The sequence below is a fragment of the Euprymna scolopes genome, chromosome 8 (genome assembly GCF_053919585.1).
Source record: "Euprymna scolopes isolate OS-2025 chromosome 8, ASM5391958v1, whole genome shotgun sequence".
In the NCBI taxonomy this organism is placed as follows: domain Eukaryota; kingdom Metazoa; phylum Mollusca; class Cephalopoda; order Sepiida; family Sepiolidae; genus Euprymna; species Euprymna scolopes.
The window spans coordinates 41,996,548-42,013,645 of record NC_136489.1 but is presented as its reverse complement, the minus strand read 5'-3'; the positions used below and the strand labels follow the sequence as shown (position 1 = coordinate 42,013,645).

General features: G+C 33.7%; 1 protein-coding gene across 2 annotated transcripts in view; it reads left to right on the top strand.

Annotated features, from left to right (window-relative positions):
• Positions 1-17,098, top strand: part of LOC145283525 (exonuclease 3'-5' domain-containing protein 2-like) — a 319,857-nt gene that overhangs the window by 100,737 nt on the left and 202,022 nt on the right. Inside the window, exon 2 of one of the 2 annotated variants that reach the window (XM_080132391.1) lies at positions 2,811-2,968. In XM_080132391.1, the coding sequence (XP_079988517.1) occupies positions 2,811-2,968 (158 nt within the window). The remainder of the gene's footprint in view (positions 1-2,810; positions 2,969-17,098) is intronic. The other variant, XM_080132392.1, reaches the window with a different exon arrangement.

The window sequence follows — 17,098 nt, the reverse complement described above, 5'->3', positions numbered from 1 at the left end:
ATTCCAATGAAGAAATACCAGAAAACACTTTTTTTAAATATCCTTTATTGTTGCATAAGTTAAACTTCCGCATGCTTTCCTTGCGTTAATTTTTTTTTTTTTCTTCCAATACATTCGCTGCATTTAAAACAAAAAAATAATGCTTGGACTTCTTCTGGCAGAGAAATTCCACATTTATGTAATTTCTGGTATAAGAATTCAAAACGCACCAAAAAGTCGTCTATGTTTATTCCAGTAGCTCTTTTGTAAGAGTAAAATTCCTTGAATAATATGTATCCATCGTGTTTTCATCTCTTAAATATATCTCGTCCAATTTGTCCGTAATTATTTAACATCCATCAGTTTGGCTGACATCTGTGATGTTTAAGTGTTGAACGGATTCTCATATGTTTTGTGGCAATGACAAAAATACTGCTGGGCCTCGTTTTTCCTTAGGTAAATCCGTGAAGATCATATATTTATAGTCTTGTTTCCACTCTGTGTACATTTCTTCATTCTGCAAAATAAGTGGCTGTTTCATAAATAACGCCATCTTTCTTTCAATTGTGGTTCAATGTAAGTTGAACTGATATAATATCTGTCACACAAAAGAATACTCTCTGCTATCAATCTTAGTTCATTTAGTACTTTCCATGACGTAGAATAAACACGTGTTACTGTTGGCCGGGCACCACATTGAATATCCACTCAAGACAAGGGATATAACTAAATATATAGAAGAAGGCCACAAAGTTCGATAACTCCAACTTTTACACCCAAGTCATATTTTTTTTTACTTTTGAAATCACTACTATATATTGGGTACAATATAATAATCAATATAAAATTGGCTACATAATAATAAATACAAAATCACCATAAATTAAAATATCATATTTAAGCATTTTACAACCAAGCTATACTGGGAAGCTACTACTATGTATTGGGGTACAATATAATAATCAATATAGAATTGGTTAGATAATAATAAATACGAAATCTGCATAAATTAAAATATCATATTGAAGCATATTTTACAATTGAGAAGAAGCTAGTCAAAATGCAGATTTTAAAAAAAAAAAAGATTTATTTATTTAAATTCTAATTTTCGACTCATATAAGAGTCTTCCTCAGGAAATACAGACAATATATTTTTTTCTACGCAACATGTTGTCACTTAGCCGTAGTCTTCTGTTTTTAGTGAAGATTAAGTATATATGTCCAATTCCAGTGGTTTATTTCTCTGGTATGCATGTGTGAGTTAAATTTTACTTGCTCTGGATTTCTCTCAAAGAAATATGTGCAATGGGAAAATCTGGATTATGTGAACTTTTGTTCTCATTTTGAGTGTTATTTGCACATTTCAGTCAATGTAACCTCCAACTTAAAGTGTATCTTATCAAACTCTGGAATCTTTCTGTCCAACTTAGAAATCTGCATGAAATTTCGAACAGATCCCTTCATTTAATCCACGAGAGTTGCATGCTCTTGTTCCATCAGCCATGACCGGGTAGAATTCTTACGTAATTTGCAATTACTTTCTTTGTATCATTCGTACTATGAACCTTCAACTTCATGAAGAAGGTCAGAGTTTATATTGGTTGAAACATTGTGTGAATAATACTTAAGATGAGAATAGTAGTCCAAATTATCACTCCTCATCTCAAAAATGTAGAAACATAATTGCCCTTTATCATTTTATTCATCACGTCGGTCCAAAACTTTTTGCCAGTTTACAGAAACAACATTTTAAACCATTGTAACTTATTTTTTTATGCATATTGTTATTACTTTGTAGCGGATTGATATTTTGACTGTGGGATTTCAATCCCACTGGCAAGAACCAACTCGCTACAACCCGCGAGCACACAGTCAACACGACACACTCAACTCAATGACTTGCAAAAAGACACAATGAACAATTGCAGCCTTATTACAATTTAAACATATCACCATGATTAATTTATAATTTTTTCTTTCAGATTATTAAAGCATCATTCATATTTTTAGACAATATTCTCGTCCGTATTGACCCGGAAATGATCTCCTTTAGTCAACAGAAAGGGAGTTGTCTTCCATCATGATAATACTCGTCTTCACGCAGCACTACTAACCAAAAAAGATCTCCTAGGAGATTTGGTTTGGAAACTTTGCCTATATCTTACATATTCTCTTAATCTGGCCCACTCAGATTATCACTTATTTTGAGGATTATCTTCTTTTTTTTTTTTTTGTTGTTTCACCCCAAATAAGGCACAAGGCCTTGTGTTGTTTGGGATCACATTTGCAGGGAGTTGGGCAGCAAGATGTTTGCACTCATTACATTTGAATTTCTGCATGTCAGTACAATCAGGGAAGCAGGGGTCCAGGAGGGAATTTTAAAGTGCAGCAGACCGAAGGGAAAAAACTATTTGAGTAGAAGGCTTTATGGCATCTAGGGATCTCTTCAGTGTAGAGGTGGAATTTTGCTGGTTGTCGGGTTTATTGAGAGTATTGTCGTTGAGAGGGTACTAGTGCTCAGAGTTTGTGGGTTAACATCATGAGAGGAGAATGAACATTAGTTGGATTCTTTTTTCAAGTCAAAACCTACAGAGTTTTATGTGAGGCATTTATAAACTCATTGACAAATGAAATCAAGTTACAGAGAGCAAAAGTCGTTATTGTTATGGAAAAAGATTTTTAAAAACAGTTTTTCATTTTCAAGATGAAATTTCAAATCAACAAAAACTTTTTTGGACCGACATGATATATTGTTTATGTTTTTGTCATTTCTTTTAAAAATATGTAAATATTTAATAAATTTTTTAATTTTTTTATACCCATTTGTCTAGGTTTTTTTGTATACAGATTTTATAGATATTGGAAAGCCCCAACAATGGCAAAAATATCATCCGTGGCACTTCCGGAAAAAGACATCAGAATTATTTGCCATCATGAAGAATGGGATCATGTGTATCCGGAATTACTGAAAGAATTAGAAAAGTTCAGTGTAAGTATACAATTCAATTAAATTCTGGTAGAAAATTGTTCAAATTCATATTTAAATGTCTCTTGATTTATTTTTCAGTTTAATCTGGAGCTAACTTAGCTTAGATTTGGTGTGATTGATTGTCTACTTTTTAATTATGCTTTAAGTGCATTGCTCGATTATTATCATATGTTGTACGTCATAATTTACAACTGGCTGAGCTGAATTATGTGATTCTATGAGCATCCACATTCTCAAAGTGCTAGAGATTTAAAAAAAACAAGGGGGGGGGGGAAACTATAACAACTAGCTATCTCTTTATCAATAACAAAAAGAGGCACTAGTTGATCAAGTATAGAAGATTTTCTTATATTTTATACATGTACTGTGTTCTTACATGCCTTAGTATGGTCAAGTGGAAGTTCAGTGTTTTATGATATTTTGGGAAAATTGGTCTTCCTCCAATATGTGTTTGGCTTTAATTCAAATGTGCATATATGGGCTTTTGTAAATGAGAACAGTTTCGTAGAAATTTAAATGGACCTGAAATTAATTTTATTATATTTTCAATTTATTATTATTCTTGAAACTTAATAATGCAGAGCTTGTCATGGTTAAAGGCACCACTATGTTCATTAGTGAGCGGTTTATCATTAAAACTCATACAAATATTCTTTAGAAACAATTAAAAGGGCACAGCATGGGATAAAAAGTTCCATCTAAAAATATGTTATTTAATATTTGCCTAAATAAACATATATAATGTCTATTTCATTTTACAATGAAATATTGATATTTTTTATATAAAAATTGTCTATATCTCATTGGAAAGGCTTATTTTGGATAATGGCTATATTTTATGTTATTTTGAGGGGAAAATAAATCAACTCTGTTATATATGCTGCAGACACACTACTTTTCATTGTGTCAAAAAATCATTTTTTCAGTGTTGTCCCATGAAGAGATATACTTAAATATTTTGAAGAAATATGAGGGGTGTACTCACTTTTGTGATACACTGTATGTATATATATATATATATATATATATATATATATATATATATATATATGCAGACTGACGAATTCTCATGGGGATGAAATGCGGAAAATTCTGTTTAGCTTTGTTGTCATATTATTTTCAAAACTTACTACCTAACTCTACTTATGTATTGAGCACTGTCAAAGTAAATACTGAAAATATTTACATAAAATTTTATGTAAGTATGTAACATACATACACACACACATGCACACATATATATATCTACATCAGTTTTAGGAATGTCGCTTTAGCCTGGTGTAAGTGATAAGATAATACACTGATATGAAATACCACATTCACGCACATCCTGCAATCATTGAAACTAAAAATAGTTCAATTTTGATCATCTTAATCCTCACAAGATGTTGATATTTATTCATACCAAAATATGAGGTTTGATGGCTGCTTAGTAAACATCCTGCTTTTCAAAAGTAACTACGCCCATAAAATAATCTTGGGTAACTGATTGACTCTTTGAAACAGAGCTGGATTCTTAAGAGGGCAAAGAGTGTAACTGCTCTAGGACAAACGCTCCCCCCCCCTATCCTCTCCCTATGCCAACACTGACAGAGGGCCACCCAGACTTCATTTATAAAAATATTGTCAAATATTCTAATCAGGAGTCACGCATTTGAACCTTTGAAAATATCACTATTGCTATGTTGTTATTTTCATGGCAGGTGCTCGACTGAGCTTCTGTCTAAGCCTCTCTCATGTACAACATTTACAGCAGACACTCGTCTAGCCAGACTAACTACTGCTTTATTATCTAAAACTAAAATGTAAATTCCATGAACAAAGTTTCTTTCCTAGATCGTGTGTGGAATGCAAAACCATGGTGCTCCTTTCTAGCTGACTATGACATGGCCGTGCTCAAGTCTAATGTAAACAAGTTCTTGTTGAGCTGTCTTTTTAAATAAACAAACACTACTCAAGTTTTACCATTAGTGATCTTCATGGCATTGCTTGATTGAAGGTCATACGTGGTCATTTACGGATTTATTTTTACATAGGAGTCACCACTTATCAAGGCTTTAAAGCCACTCGAGGATAAGGGTTATTGAGTGTACAGTAATCAATAGGACAATATCATAGTAGCCATTATTAATGGAAATTTGGTAGATTAGATTACTTAAGGGGGCGGTTCATCAAAAATTTGTTTATTTTGGACTTGAAGACAACCAAGTTGTAGTCAGCTGGGAAACAGAACAGGCAAACGGAAGAGAGTTCCACAGACGTGCAGTTCTAAGAAAGAAGGATTGTTCATGGAATCTACATTTTGATTTAGGCACAGTTAAAGAATGGGGAAAGTTATTGACAGTAGTTTCAGCTAGACGGGTGTTTTTCAAAAAAGATTGGCGAGTGGGGACCAGAGATTAGAGCTCAGAACCTGACATTTCATCCATCCACATGTTACATTTTAAATCGTGAACAGAGAAATAGTAACATGGTGTTAAAACATGAACTAAACTAATTTGTAGTTAAAGTTTTTAATTTTTTAGACGAGAGCTGATTGTATTGATCGGACCACCGTTCTCATCTTGAGTGTTATTTGTTCAATGTTTCGGAAGGCCAAATTGACTGAAACGTTGTACAGATAAAACTCAAGATAAAAACAACAGTCCAATCAATACGAGTAATACATATAGTTGTTTTTTTTTTATTCATTTAAAAATAGATCTTTGCAGTAGTTGACACACCGGTTCTCATTAGATCAACAAATTAAAGCAACGTTGAGCCTGGTCAGTATCAGATGAATGACTATTTGGGAATACCATGTCCTGATGTAGTAAAAAAATATTAACACTTCTCTTCAAGAGCTGCAAAACATCACTATCTCCTCTAACGGGGATATACATTGAGTCACACCATGCCGTGAGTAAAAAAAAGGAAAAGTAGAATGAATTTGTATTAAAAATAAAACTGAAAAATTTTCATGAAAAAAATCAATTTTCGCAATTTCCTATGTTAAACTGTCAGGTTAGCACTTCATTGCTTTCTGCTAAACACATTCTTTGACAGAAGTGACAATTCTTGTGTATTTTTCAACCAACTTCTCACCTTTGCGTTTCTGAATTTTTGAGATGAGGATTGGTTATTCATGTTATTTAGGCTCATTGGACTACTGTTTTCATTTTAAATGTCATTATCACAACGTTTTGGTCGATGTAACCTCCAACCTTCTCTGACCCAGTTCGACAGAAACATTTTTGAGTTCGACAAGATTACATGAGGTTACACCGACCAAAAGGTTGTGAAAATGACACTCAAGATGGGAACTGTAATCCGATGAATCCAAATAATACGAATTCTAACATTTGGTTGGGAATGTCATTGACTTTGTACCGAAAAAACAGTATCTGATGATGCATGGTATTTTCCAACTGATCAGCATATGTCAAGAGGTGTAAAAAAATATTCTGTTTGAAAAAAAAAAGGCCTCAAATGTTGTACGTCTGTGACATTGAGTGTTGACATTAAAGTAACTTTAACACAATTCGTGACATTTTCTTCTCATCAACTTTTAGTGCTTTTATCCTTACTTTGCTAGACAACGTTTACTTTTGGAGAAGTTTCATATATTTAACAGAACATTAGTCAGTCATGAGACTGTATATCTCTGCTTGACAATGTAAGGATGAGTCAAAGTATTATCTGTGCCTTACTTTTCCATATTAAGTATTTCTGTAACAGAGCCGCTAGCACTGGTAGTAGCAGCAGTAGCAGCCACATGACACATATGCAGAAAACCAAGCTAATGCGTTTCATTTCAACTGAAAAAGCTGAGTAGAATTTTTTTCCTTTTTTGTTTTCTTTTGTGACTGTTTCAGATACAACGTGTGGGTCTGAATGTTAAAATGTGACGACACTGTTGAAGAGGAATAACAACTAGGTTACATTTCTGAAATTCTGGAAATGTTGATAATTCAAGAAATATTTATTTCTTCAAGCTGAAATGTCAAAGAGCATCAGTTCCATGAATCAAATTTGCAAAAATCGGAAATTGAAATTCCATCCAAATTTCAACCATAATAGAACTTTTGAAGGTCATAGGCTAATTATTAAACATCGTCCATACATGCCAGTATGTAGAACAAACATAAACCTATTATGATGATAATTATAATTGCCACATAAGATGTGGGATTTCATTGATTACAATATCGGCCAAGTAGTGAGACTTAATGAACAAAACTAAAGTTATCGCCAATTATGTGACTATCCCCTTTTTGATGGTTAATTATTAAAGAATCAAATAAAACATACCTTGTTTGTTTTAAATTGGATTCACATTGGAAGTCACATTGACACCAACAAAAGAAATAAATTAACATGTCGCCATGTTTTTCATTTAACATACAGACACGGCTGTCTTTTATTTACATTCTAAGATGAAGAGAAAGAAAAACACTCATTTATATACAGATCAAAAGGAAGGTAACTCCAAGTTACTTAAAAAGCTTATATCATTGAAAAAGTAACACATCATCAAAGCATAAAGCAAGGGAACTAACTTTTCATATAGTCCAAGGGAGACGACTCGTACAATTTTCACAGCATTAAAATCTGATTTACGTTTATAATTTTCAATACCTTTCTACATTGTAAAAATATTAAGTTAGTATCACTTTGATTAATCAGACTCAAATTCTCATCTTGGTTTTTATTTTCACAACATTTTGCTCAATATAACCTTTGACCTTCCTCAGGTGAAACTTTCTGAACTTGAGAATATTTATGTTGAACTTGGAAACCTCTATGTTCTTATTTCATCAGCCATGATGGAATAGAATGATATATCGATTATTGAATTATTTGTAGTTATTATCAGATGTAGTAAGGATTAAACCTTCAACCTCTAGAAGATTATCACTTAGAACTAATTGTTAATCAATGCCTTTATCTGTTGTGCCACATGTTTAAATAATACAAATTATCAATTTTCATCTGAAAACTTATCATACATTAATAAGTATTATATTTCTGAATAAAATTGGTATCATTTTTTAAAAACATTTTTTTCTTGATGTAAAAGACTACTTGTCTTGAGTATGGAGCCATTCTTATAATAAAAAAATATATTTATAAATATGTATAAATTTTCTATAGATCACCACAGTTTTGTAATGACTGAATCGCCAAGTGATTTCCACAAACGCTAAAAAGCTTACTAGCTTTAGGAAGTGGGGAAGAAAGTTAATTTAAATAAAGCAAAGAAAGAAAGATGATAAGCAATTAGAGACATTTGCTTTTTAGCGTTCATTGGAATCATTTCGCGATTCAATTGCCACAGTTTTTCAGTTCTGAAACTTTTATGTTTCTGAACTTTTGAGATGAGGATTGATAATTTGTTTTGTTTTCACAACGTTTCATCCAATGTATCTCCAACCTTCTTTAAATGTATCTTGTTGAACTCAGAATTCTGTACATAATTTTGTAACAAACCATTTTATTTAATCTATGGGAGTAGTATGCTACTTGACCATGGCTGAAGGAACGAGAGCATGCTACCTCTGTGGATTAAATAAAGAGTTCCATTCAATATTCTGTGCAGATTTCTGATCTTGAGTAGAAAACCATTCTCATAATATAAAAATGTAGTTGTCCTACCCCTCTCCTCTAAAAAAAAAAAAAATGGCAGCATGAATTGAGTCAGAGAAGCTTTTCCAGGTGTAAAATTAATCCAGTCATGCTCAGAATAACTGAAAGAAAAGAGTAAGCAATTAGAGGCATTTGATTTCCAGCATTCGTCAGAATCATTCCGTGATTCAATCACCACAGTTTTTTCAGTTATATTTCTGAACTTTTTAGATGAGGATTGACAATTTGCAATATTTGCATTATTTGAACTACTGTTGTCATCTTTAGTGTTATTTTCATAACATTTCATCCTATTTAACTTCCAACCTTCTTCAGCTGTATGTAATTTTGAAAGGAACCTTTTATTCAATCTATGGGAGTAGCATGCTACTCGATCATGGCTGATGAAACGAGAGTATGCTATCCCGTGGATTAAATAAAAAGGTTCCATTCAATATTTCGTACGGATTTCTGATTTTGAGTAAAGAGTCATTCTTATAATAAAAAAAAAAATTAGTTGTACCAAGCAAAAAAAAAAAAAGATGGCAGCATAAATCCAGTCTGATAAGCTTTTCCAAGTAAAGAATTAACCCGGTCATGATCAGCAGAAATGTAGTGGTCTTCTCATGTCAAGAGAGAAAGCTATCATTGAAAAATTCAAAGAGATTCAATACATTTTATAGGTTACTAGCTTGGGTGCCCGGCATTGCCCAGGTGTTTGGAGGTGTGTTGAGCAAAAAAAAAAAAAAGTGGTAGGAGGCAGGCAGGCGAAGGAGGAAAAGGATGTGAAAAAAAAACATGTGACATCTTTGCTGTTGCATCCATTGCCAAACCAGAAGTGATGTAGGTTTAAATTAGGGCTAAACAATCGAAGAGAAGGGATGAATTTCGAAAATATTGGTGAAAAAAGCGATTTCTCCCTGTAGAAAAATGCTCAGTTGAGGGTGGAGGAATTTTTTCCCTTTTTGGCCAATTTTTTGACATTTGTTGTCTGAAGAGTCGAGCTTCAAAATGATACTAATCTCATGAAAATCCGTCACATCTGTCAAAAGTTTTAGGCAGACATACAAACATACATGCATTTAAACAGACAGGTGAGATTTATATTATAGACTAGCGGAAGAAATTCTCCTCCACCAACCAAGGACAGAACGAATACTACTCTTTGAGTTCAACCTGAAGGTCAAGAAAGTGTATTTTAATTCAAGTTTCACATCAAAGATCGATGGAAAAAATTGTTCTAAATGTGCCCCCCCCCCCTGCCAAACTAATTTTGTTCCTGGTGACCCCCCCCACCTTCTAAAATAATAAATGCTGTAAAAACTGTGTCAGTCTGAATCAATGCTGAAAGCGAATACAGTAGAATTCCAGGATATGGCATAAAAATTAGTAACAAAATACAGTACAGTATATAATACACATGTATAGAATCAAATAATATTAGAAATAACACTGTAAGGCAGGGCAAATACCATGATCAGGGTCTAGAAAAACATTGTATTCTGCATTGTAACCTGAAGAAACCGTATCCTAGGGCCATTTTATCCCGGGGTTCTACTGTATATTAAATTGTGGGTGTGTATTGTATAGTTTCTGATTTTTAGTTGGACACATAGAAGATTATCCTGTATATAAATTAGACCCTCCAAGCCTAGACAGACCCTGCAGTATCATTGGTATGAGTAAATTAAAAGTAAAATTATTTACTTAAAAAATTATACATCAATACAAAAAACATTTTTATGGCTTTTTGGCCTTTTAGCTAAGATTAAGCATGAACAATAAAATTTTTTAACCATTTGGGATATTTTAAGTAGGACGACCCCCTGGAGTAAATGTGGTATTATGGTGATTGATGATTCTAGTTAAGTGTGAGATATGTGTTTTTTAGTTATAGTGACGAGAGATGACAAACGACATCCATTTCCCCACACTTTGAATAGCCTTGTGTCTACTTTGTTTAAAATATAATTTTTTTTTTTATGTCTATAGAATGAAACCACTGCAAGAGTTTTAGAAATAGTTCCCCATAATTGCATGTATTCTTAAACAGAGTACTTAAATATGTATGTTTCGGTTTGAACAAAAGTGGTACAATAATATTGCGGAGGTCTGTGTTTGTGCCGGACATCCATCAGTAGCGATTAAGTCAGCTAGTGTGAATTTTGACAAGGCTAACACTGAGTGCATGATTATAACCCAGACCTATAGGACAGACTCGTTTGCAGAATGGTGTAAAGTTGAAGCAGAGAGCAGCAGGTCAAATGGTAGACAATATGACCTCACGTTTTTCAAGCTGGGAGAGGTTTTTTATTTAGAGTCTCTTGGAAGCCGTGTGAATGAGAGACGCTCAGTAATGTAGGAAATTTGAAGCAGAGAGCAGCAGGTCAAATGGTAGACAATATGACCTCACGTTTTTCAAGCTGGGAGAGGTTTTTTATTTAGAGTCTCTTGGAAGCCGTGTGAATGAGAGACGCTCAGTAATGTAGGAAATTTGTAATTTAAGGCAAGTGTTGCTTTGATGTTTGTCTGTGTGCGTCACTCGTTTCAGTTGGTGAAGAAGTAAATAAATTAGCTAAGGGAGTATTAGCCTCTCTCTTTCTTGTATCCATTCTCTCTAAATAGAACCTTAAAGAAAACTCAACAAACATTTCCTTGTGTCCTCTATTTTCATAAAAAAAAACTTGTTTCTGTAGCAACCACTAGATGAAACAGCAACACTGAAGAGAATAAAAAAAAAAACTCTGTATAAACATCCTGCACTCTTTCATTTGTAAATGTCACATAAGCTCGGCAGCATTATACAGCAGATAAAGGATGTAACTGTGGAATTTTCATGGGTCCCAGTAGTAAAAATATATAAGAAAAATTAAATTGCCGACGCAATTCTATAATTTTTATCTGAATAATTTAGCAATATAGCTAGATAGATAATGAGTGTGAACACTGGAGAAGCATAATTTTTTATTGGTATTTTTGATGGAGGGCGTACACTAGGAATTCAATATTAAATATTGCTTTAGGTTAAAATGAGTTCCCATTTACTTGCCGCCTCATGAGGACAGAGTTAGAAACAAGATGGATTTTTAATGTGGGGGAAAAATCCAGCTCTTTTAAAAGGGTCATTCTGGATTGAAACAAAAATAAAAATTGTGTCAGTCTAGAAGGATTTTTCATTCACTGACTGAGAACAAGAAAAATGAAGTATAACCTGAGAATGGATATTACACTTTGCTCCTAGACAAGTGAATTATTTATAGGATATATTATTATATGGATATTTATAGGATATATTATTATATGGATATTTATAGGATATATTATTATATGGATATTTATAGGATATATTATTATATGGATATTACACTTTGCTCCTAGCCAAGTGAATTATTTATAGGATATATTATTATATGGATATTTATAGGATATATTATTATATGGATATTTATAGGATATATTATTATATGGATATTTATAGGATATATTATTATATGGATATTACACTTTGCTCCTAGCCAAGTGAATTATTTATAGGATATATTATTATATGGATATTTATAGGATATATTATTATATGGATATTACACTTTGCTCCTAACCAAGTGAATTATTTATAGGAAGCGATCATTTAAAAATGCTCTAGACTCTGGTGACTTTAGTGTTGAGGAGAGTTAACATATTTTTGTCTAAAGTTAAAATATTCCTGCTACTGTTTCGGTCATTCTTTTAGTATATTTTTATAGCAACATAATTATCAGAATTTGTACTTCTAGGTTCTACGTGGTTAGTTAATTGCCAAGACATTTTTTTGCGAGCCAGAGTACTCTTCCTTTAGTACACTGGTATTTCAAACCTCACTTCACCTAACCTTGTGTCACATCTTTCTGCTGAAAGAGAGAGAGAGAGAGAGAGAGAGAGAGAGAGAGAGAGAGAGAGAGAGAGAGAAGCCTTCAAGCTAAGATCAAAGTCTAGTATTCGTTCTGTCCAAAGATGCTCTAATAATGTTGTGGTGTCTGTGTTAGTGTAGGACATTCATAGAAGGGAAAAATCTCACAAACCTCCCAAATCAATCTGCATAGAAATGAGTTGCTCACTATGTTCTGGGGTCTTTCAACTTATGAAAACAAGCGTGTTCCTAGGTGGGGGAGGTGATTGATAAGGGATGTAACAAGAAAAAGACAAGGCTAAGTGAGTTAACATATTTTCATTCAAAATTAAAAATGTTTCTGCTACTGCTTTGGTCATTTTTTTTTAGTATATTTTCATAGCAACATAATTATTAGAATTTGTAATTTTAGGTTCTAAAGTGCCAATTGTGTCAAGGGTGAGCTGTTGTTATGCAATAAAATGACATACGAATGAGTAATCGAGTCCATGGGAAAGGAAATGGTAAACTGAGATGAAAGAAGATAGGCGTGTCATCCCCCCTCCTCCCCACCTTTCCCTCCCACACGCACACTTACTTACTTCTGGCGATGCTGAATTTCTTGAAGATGAAGAAAAAAAATGTGATGCAACCATTTGAGATATCTAAAGGCAGAGAGATTTACAGAGATTATGGAACGTTTCAGATTAAAAATGAAGAAAAAAAATAAATTGTAAGTAATTAAAAGAAAAAAAATTAAAAAATTATCGAGGTTGTTGAAAAGCAGAGTTGCTAAGCGAGATATGGACGATAAAGTTTGCAGAAGTATGCATTTTGATATTATATGCATTCTTGGCACTTTTATGCACCCCCTCCTCTCTGGTGCTACCAGATCAGGCTGTCTGAAGATATCAGCTTCCTGACTTAAATGCACCAAACATACAATATTTTATATACTGTATATTATATTTTTTTTTCCTTTCTCCTTTGTGAAATTCAACCATGTTCTGCAAAGTATGCACTTTGATATTATATGCATTCTCGGCACTTTTATGCATTATCATCACTGACATCATCACAATCACCACCGTCCTCCTCCTCATCATCATCACTATCACCACAGTCATCATCATCATCATCATCATCATCATCATCATCATCACCACCACCACCACCACCACCCTGGTGCTACCACATAAGACTTTCAGAAGATTTTTTTTTTTTAAGATATCGGGTCCCTGACTTAAATGCACCAAACATTGATGCGAAACTCAATCATGTTCTGCAAAGTATGTACTTTGATATTATGTGCATTCTCAGCACTTTTACGCATCATTATCACTGCCATCATCATCATCATCATCATCATCATCATCACCATCATCATATTTACTTTAACATTTACTTTTCATGCTGGTATGTATTGTGTGATAAGGTAGGTTCATTTTCAACATCATATCGAATATACCACGCAAAGAAATTGGATAATGGAATGATTGCAGCAGAATTATATGTGGATATGTGTAAAATGGTGTTAAAAATTGTATTTTCTTCATAACGTTAGAACAGTCGAAAATTTGGTTATAGTCAAGATTGTCTACTCTTTTTGACTTCCTGTTTCTACTTTCAATTTAACTTGATAATTAGACATTAAAATTATAAATAACAAAAAATCTTTAACTACACTATTAGATACTATAAATATGTTATGCAAATTAGCAAAACCATAATTATTTCACTAGATAAGTAAGAGATATTATTCTAATGTTGTTATGAGCTAAGGTCACTTAGATTACTATAAAAAATAGTTTGCAGTAAATAGCAAATAGTCTATTATCTAAAGGAGAGTTGTCTGTGTGTGTGTGTGTGCTATGACCAGCTAAAACTGCAAAACTACTAACCAAAGACCCACAAAGTTGATAATTTCTTGCTTGGTGTTGCTGCAGATGTATAATATTTTAAATTTAGAAGAAAAATATTTACATTTAAAAGGGATAGCTATAATAGATTAATTATATTATATTTTTTTAACGCATTAAAATGAGAGAGAAGAATGGGTTGGGTGGAGGTGAAAGAAAGGTTGGGCACAAAGACAAAATACGAGGGAAAAAGAGAAAGAGACAGAAAGAAAGAGAGGGGGGGAGATAGAAATTTTAATCTAAAGATATTATTTAACTTCTATTAACCTTTTTTTATGGTTTCAGGCAGCACCGGGTATCCCTGTTGTATAAAGGCCAGTTGTCTGTGTGTATGTGTGGCCAACTAAAAGCCTAAAACTACAAAATGAATATCCACAAAGTTGGTATTTTTTTGATCGGCATCATCCTAGATAAATAATATCTAAAAGTTAGAAAAATATCTCATTATTTAACTGCAAACTGGCACAGATTTAGTTGAAGGTTGGGGGTGGTTTTTCGACAATCTTATGTACTGATGAGAAATAACGCAGATATTTTTATCAAGGAGTTACTTTCTTTCTGCCAAAGAGAAGAGTTGTCTGTGTCTCTATGGAGAATAATGGGCTGGGAGGAGAAGGAAGAAGGGGTGGGGAGAAGAAGGAAGGAAGGAAAGAAAGAAAGTAAGAGAGAGGAAGGTAAACAGAAGTTTTAGTACAAATATGTTACACTTTTGTCTCAGTCAACACCTGGTAACTCTGCTAGTTATAAATAAATAGGATATAACAATAATATAAATTAAGTGTTTGTTGTACCTCAGTTATAGTTGATACAAAGATAGATAAAAATAAAATCTCCAGAAAACCAATAAAAAAAAAATAGAAAAAAAAGCTAATCTTCTTTGGGTCTTTAATATTTTAATATGAGATTTCACCTTGGTTAATATGCATATATCTGTATGAGTATGTTTGTGTATGTAGATGCACATACACACACACACATATATAGTCATCCACAAACAGACCGTTTCGCTGTATCAGAGTTTTTCAGTGTAGCTAGACTAGCACCCATCCCGATCTAGGAATCAAATCTACAACTATCTAGTTGATAGCCGGCAGTTCTAACCTTTGGTCCTCAGGATCGGCACCCACAAACGATATATTAACATTTCTGTTTATATAAAAATTTTGATTGCTACTTTTAAAATGCTCAATTTTTTTTTGATTATGTTCTAAGAGCTTCACATAGTGCTAAGCAAGTATCAGCAGATCGTTTATGACAGTGCTTTACCCAAGAAGTGGGGGGAGCTTAAATATATATATGATGATGTCTGTCCAAGATGACCGTGATCATACAATTGTTCTGTGGGGTTGGAGGTGGCTTGTTAGACTAATTCAAGCTCTGTAGTATTTCCCGCATATTGGAACATGTGGGATAATTCTGTATCAAAGGTGTTGACTGCAGCATATGACCTACCCAACAAACCTGGCACTGCTTCAATATGATATGTACTGATGAAAGGTTTAACCGAGATCAAACCTCTGTGTCTGGTATCTTATCTTGCTCCTTGATTTTCAACAATCTATGGAGGCAGGTCATATGGAAATGGGTCAGTTTCTTGGCATATTTGGCATATATGGTTAAGTTTCACAAGTATACACAAGGATGGTAAGAATCACAGCTTGGTATACTTGAAATTTGGTCTGCAGCCGAATTCTTCTATGTTCTCACACAGTGGTTCTGAGACATCCAAAGCAGCACTAGCCTTGGCTATCCTGCAGTACTGCCCTTGACAGAATACTACCCAAGTGAGTGAACTTGTCAATATCTTTTAGGTTGTTTCCACGAATTGAGATCTGAGGCTCAAATATCTTTTTCCTGGAACAGGCTGGTACATTACTTTAGTCTTTATTTAGATTAATAGTTAGACTGACATTGTTACATGGCTTAGAAAAATAATCAACAATACATTGCATGTTTGGCTCTGTGTTGGCATTGAGGGCACAATTATCAGCAAACAGATGAAGGTGGTCTTAATCTTGGTGACAGCACCAAGTCATTTTAAGTTGAACAATTTCCCATCTGTCCAGTAGCTGATGCTTACTCCGGGGTCTTTTGCTTTGAATACACCAATTAACACCACCGAGAACATCATGCTGAAGAGTGTTGGGGCAAGTATGCAGCCCTGTTTGCCACCACTGTTGACTGAGCAGTCATCGGAAACCTCTCCATCATCTATGACATGAGCCATCATCCCTTCATGAAATTGCTTGATGATTGAAATTAATTTGTCAGGATGTCCAAATTTGGCCTCCTCTCGGAAAGTCAATATCGTTTTTGTATGGGGCATAGTACAGTTGACATGGCATTTGCTGCTCATCAACTGCAAGAAAAATGTCAAGAACAATACCAGGACCTTTACACAACCAACATTTGTTGATCTGACTAAGGCCTTTGACACTGTAAACCGGGCAGGTCTATGGATGATCATGGCCAAATTTGGCTATATATATATATATATATATATATATATATATATATATATATATGTATGCGAAGCTCGCTGTTTGTTTGTTTACAAACAGGCGGTTTGAGAACTGTAAAAGTGGTGGACAGATGTTTGTTTAAATAGACATTCGGGCAGGTTATTTGCGGGCATCGCTTCTGTGGTTGAGTGGGAGAACTGCCGACTGTCAACACAACGGTCCTAGGTTCAATCCATGGCTTGGGAGAGGTGCTAGTCTAGTGGCACTGATGAGTTGTGAT